The following is a 5,101-nucleotide window of genomic DNA, read 5'->3' on the forward strand; positions in this document are numbered from 1 at the left end:
ATCTCAGAAAATAAATGTGATTAGGTTAATTCAGAGGAAACTGCTTTAGATTTCCGTGCTGTGACTAAGAATTACCATACAGCCAAATACTGCAGGGCAGTATTTTACACTCACAGGATGCATTTTCTAGTGTTCAAATCAAACCCTGAACACACAGTTCCTAAAGCACAAGGCGAGCGGTCATCTCTGTCTCATTTATTTTTATTAACGTGAAGGACTGTGTGAGATTTTGGGCCAGTTCTTTTCCCTGACTCTCAGCAGGAATTGCCCGGCAATCCTGGGGCAGTGTTTGCACAAGCAGACATGGAGCTGTAATGTATCTCTGGAATGGCTTCACCAGGGCATTGGTGGAAGTTGTAAAGTAAATAATATCTTCCCCTCTAGGTAATTTACACTTGTAAAGATCTAGTGTGCAGATAAGGTTTGTTTGCCAGGTAATTCGTATGTTTTGCTGGATTCCTTAGGTTTTGCCCCATCTACAAGCATTGTTGTTCTGCAGTTTAGCTTGGCTTCGTTGGTGGCTGCTGCTTTTTAGTAATACTTATTTGCCAAAGATTTGTACGTCTTTGAAGGGTGAAGGGTTGTACAGCTTTGAGGGATGATCAGCTGGCTGCCGAAAGTTTTAACTGAAACAATACATTTTCATCAATTTAACCTGATCCAGTTTAGTTGAAGAACTTTAAGTTACCCATTCCTTCAGAAATCTTGTAAAGAAAAGGAACACATCCGATACAATCCTTTATTAACAGTTGGTAACCAACCTAAGGTAGCCCTAACTAGGCATTTGTCTTTTCTGCAGAACTCTCTCTGCCTCTGTGAGCTTTCTGTTTCTTCTGAATCACGTTTATTTAAGGTTAGCATTACTTAGTATGTTTTTGAAATGTAGCAGAAAGATTTTCAGCGAAGGCTGATTTGGCTGTGGGTTATGTCAAGTGAAACTTTTGTATTTTCTGACGTCTTTGCTGTCCCCGCTGTAAGAAGAGTTTTGGTGGTCTGGTAATTACAACCACAGTGCGTTACAGTGCTCTGGGGCTTCTTGTTTCTTTTGTCACGAGGACAAGTGTTGTGCAAAACTCTGCTGTACTTCTGCATAGAGTCGATTTCTGCATGTTTATATTTATATCTGTATGTATATATTTTGTTGACAACCAGTGATGTTCTCTGTCTGTTGTAGTCCATGAAGGCAGCCCGTTGGGGGAGCTTCATCGCTGTGTCCGGGATGGTGTAAAAATCAACGTCCATATCCGCACTTTCAAAGGACTTCGTGGAGTCTGCACAGGATTTTTGGTTGCATTTGACAAGTTCTGGAACATGGTAATTATTGTTCCAGCCCCTGATTTATCACTGCTACATTGAAAACTTGAAATTTGCAACAGGATTAAGCAAACTAGAAGAAGAAGATTAATGTGGTATTGTGGTCTTAAAGCTAATTTGTTCTGGCACCGAGTGCTGGGTTTCAAACTGAAGCAGTGCTTGGTGTTGGATTGGTACATCTGAGAGGTGCCTGAGAGAAGGTTTTAGGTGAGAGAGGAGCCTTGAAGCATTCCCAGCATCTTCAAAGCTTTTATATAAGAACCCAGGAAGGTGGAATATGAGAAATACCAGCAGCTTCCAAAGCTTTCTCTGCTAAACACAATTTTGTTGTAGTGGGAGCCACTTCTCTATCACTAAACATCACTGGGATATCAGTGGCAAAAGCCTTTCCCTGTGTTTTACCTCATGAAGATCTTAAGGACAGTGGATGGAAACGCAGGTATTAAATATTTGTGAGCCTGGGGCTGTGAAAAGTTTGGAAATAGGTGGGAGAGGAGGAAGCATCTTGCAGGCAAGGCTCAGAAAGATTTTGCAAGTAATGCAGAATGGATGCTGGGCTTTGCTGTTGCTTTTATACCTCGGTACATTGATTAAGCAGTCAGCTCCAAAGCACAGCGTGTTCCTAGGATGGATTTTCTCTCAGATAGAACATAATTTCATAATGCTATGACACAGCAGGTCCAAAGCTGCTTCATGTTTTCTTTTAATTGTGACCTTTTTGTTTCTTTTATCTTCTTCTAGGCCCTGACTGATGTGGATGAGACGTACAGGAAACCAGTAATGGGTAAAGCTTTCTACGCAGAGCCTCAGCTCACACTAACCCGGGTAGGTAACTGTGTACAGCTTTCATTTTTTGTAGTATCTCTTAAAAAGGGGAGCATTGATTGGAAAACTATATTTACATTTGAAATATTTTACCTGCTTTTATTACAAATGATTACAAAATAACTTAAACTGGGGAAAAAACCAACAGTTTTCTCACCTGTTTGAAAGTGCTTTGGCCATAGTTCACTGTTACAGAATTTCCACTTCAGAGTTCCTAATATCAGATCACTGCTGCTTAGTGCAGTATGCTGACCTTCTGTAAGGGCACTCTGTGGTTTTTGATTTATTTGTTCTGTGTGTTTTTTGCACCACATTTGTCCTGCCAGGTGATCTGGCAGTGCATCACTGTTACTGGTGTTCATGCCTTTGTGTCCAGGCAACGAAACAGTTCCTCTGTTTGCTCGCTTCTAGTCTAGGTACCGTGAAGCCCAGGATTCTGCATGTTGCTCCAAAGCAAGACACTCTCTAGGATCTAGCTGCAAAAAAAGATGTTTATGAGGTTGAGAGCTGAAAAGATGATAGATGAACATCTGAACAATGAAGGAAAAAACTGTGACAGGGCTGTGCCTATTGAATGGCTTAGCTCTGGGCCTTTTGGACATCAGAGAGGCATCACAAAAACTTTTAAACAGTTTCATTGTGAGGAATTTGCTTTCAAATTCCAGCCATTTAAATCTGTTTTCTGATAGAACCCACCCTTCCTTTTTGAAAGATTAGTTAAAAATAATCAAGTTGTCATTGTTCCTTTAGCCCATTCTCGCAGGGACTGGCTTTCCATCCTGTTGCTGGGAAGAGACAGACGAACCGAGAATCCTTTTCATTTGTCAGTATTTTAGAAAAGCTTGCCTGCTGCCAGAGTAAAAGCAGTTTCTTTTCCAGTTTCAGCACCATGTGTTTTTAGATTAATGAGTTCATACCGTGCTTTGGATCTGCTGCTCTAGCTCTTATTATTCTTGTGTTGCCTCTTTTAGCTTGTTTTGGGGAACCCAAAAGGTCCATCATTTTTTCAGTATACACTCTTTGCTGATTGAGGCCCCCTTATCTTAGGGGTTCATATTTTGCCTGAGGACACAAGGATGGAAATCTCTCTAATACTATCTGACACATTACAAGAGCGTTGAGGAAAGTGAGGAACTTGGTAGCTTTCTGTTGTTCCTGACCGCAGTTAAATTGTATTGCACATCAGTATTGCTCCCCAGATCAAATTCCTAAGTGCTCACATAAAGACGCCCATGTGCATGTAAGAGATCCACTCACCTTATATCACAGTTTGACTTTGGCAAGAAAACATAGTATTTGTTGCTGGTAAAAGTTCTTCATTAATTGTGTTTTGTGAGCTCTGATTTGGGACTGTGTATGCAAATACCATGTAGAAAAGCCGAACAAGTGGCCTCTCTTTGATTTACAGATGTGTTCATATACACAAACGTTCTTTTGCAGCTGTTTGACAGACTCAAACTGCAGGAGTCCTCAGTAAAGAAGGGAGCTGACTCAAAGACTGTCTCAGAGGAGCTCGCCCTGACAAATGACTCTAAGGCGCTGGGATGGAAAGTTGGATCGGGACGAGGGAGAGCAGAAGATGAGCACGAGAGGCAGAAACGCTTGGGCAGAGCTGCAGAAAAGAAGACGCCTGGTGACAGTTTGCATCTGGCTGCCAGAGGTGAAGCTGATGTGGGCAGCGGGACTGCCCGCACGGAGGGTGCCAGCGCTGGCGGTACCCGTGCAAGAAGCCAGTCACGGAGAAAAAGGCGGCCCAAAGTGGATTATCAACAGGTGTTCAGACGTCACATAAACCAGATTTTTATTCGAGGAGAGAATGTCTTGCTTGTCCATTTAGCACATTGACTTGGCTGAGCCTTTGTCAGTGTATTTATTTGATAGCATGAATTGCGGCTGCAGCTCTCATTGCTATGTAGTGTTCTCATTAAGTATGATGGTACTGTGACTGGTTTCCCATTGCCCTAACAAGGTAGGGGAAATAATTCTAGCTGGAGCATCCTGAGCTTGATGCCAAAGCAGCCTCCTTAGAGCTCTGCTGGGGGTCTCAGGACAAGGTCAGCAACACAGTTGTTTCTGTGAGATGAGGGAGGTAAGCACAGATCCTGCTGCTCCTTAAAAAGAACCTAATGGAGAGGGCTGGAACAGAATTTTGGTGTACTCAGTTATAGGAGCTGATTGTGGCAAACTTCTAAGGAGCTTAAGATGAGATCTCTACCTGAAATGAATCACATGCTATTTCGCATGTTCTGAGTCATCTCAAGAGAAGATTGCTGATGAAACCAACAGTTCATCTGCTGTTGTTACATGGATGTCTTCTTTTCTGGACATAATTCTGGCAGTCATTTTGAAATGGTCTATAGAAAGGTGGAGTGACACACTACTGATGGCTGTTAGCCTGTTCTTCATATTTAGCTCTGTAATGCCCTGTGTGATAGAAAAAGCTCTTAACTGAAACCAGCTCTTTTTCTGTGAATGATGGCAGGACTTTAGTTTGGTTTCGATATCAAAGCTTGGGCTTCTGTTTGCAATGCTGTGCTTTAGCTGTGTGGCACCAGCAAGCAGCTAATGCAGCTGATCCAGGGACCTCCATATTTGGAGTCTGTGAACGTTGTGGATGCAGATGGAAAATTGTACTTTTATATTTCATTCGCTACTTAGTGTAACTGTGAAGTTTGCAAAGATGCAGTATTTCTTAGATGTAGGTGTTTGTGCTGAGTGCAGTTGTACTGTATCTAAGCACCTTTCAAGTTCTCTCTATTGAAACTAGAGGTGCTGTGTCTCCAGCAGTTCTCGTGGAGCTGAAATCTTCATGGGTCTTTCCTATCCATAAGAGTGATCCATCATGTAATGCCAGTTGAGGTGAGCTTTGGAGGAGTGGCTAGGAATGTTTTGAAGTGTAAGTGTCAAATTCAGCAAATCAGTTGTTTTTCTTTTAGCAAGGTTCTTAAGCTCCTGTAGATCA

The 5,101-nt window shown here is 42.2% G+C and overlaps 1 protein-coding gene across 1 annotated transcript; it reads left to right on the forward strand.

The window, feature by feature from the left end:
• Positions 1-1,174: 1,174 nt before the first annotated feature.
• Positions 1,175-3,984, forward strand: LSM11 (LSM11, U7 small nuclear RNA associated; the record flags this gene model as incomplete). The annotated part of the gene is made up of 3 exons (XM_010188293.1): positions 1,175-1,314; positions 2,056-2,139; positions 3,580-3,984. Coding segments are annotated over 3 exons (629 nt in total), but the record flags the coding sequence as incomplete, so codon positions are not given.
• Between the last annotated feature and the right edge of the window lie 1,117 nt (positions 3,985-5,101).

This window comes from Mesitornis unicolor, unplaced genomic scaffold (assembly GCF_000695765.1).
Source record: "Mesitornis unicolor isolate BGI_N332 unplaced genomic scaffold, ASM69576v1 scaffold17517, whole genome shotgun sequence".
Classification (NCBI taxonomy): Eukaryota; Metazoa; Chordata; class Aves; order Mesitornithiformes; family Mesitornithidae; genus Mesitornis; species Mesitornis unicolor.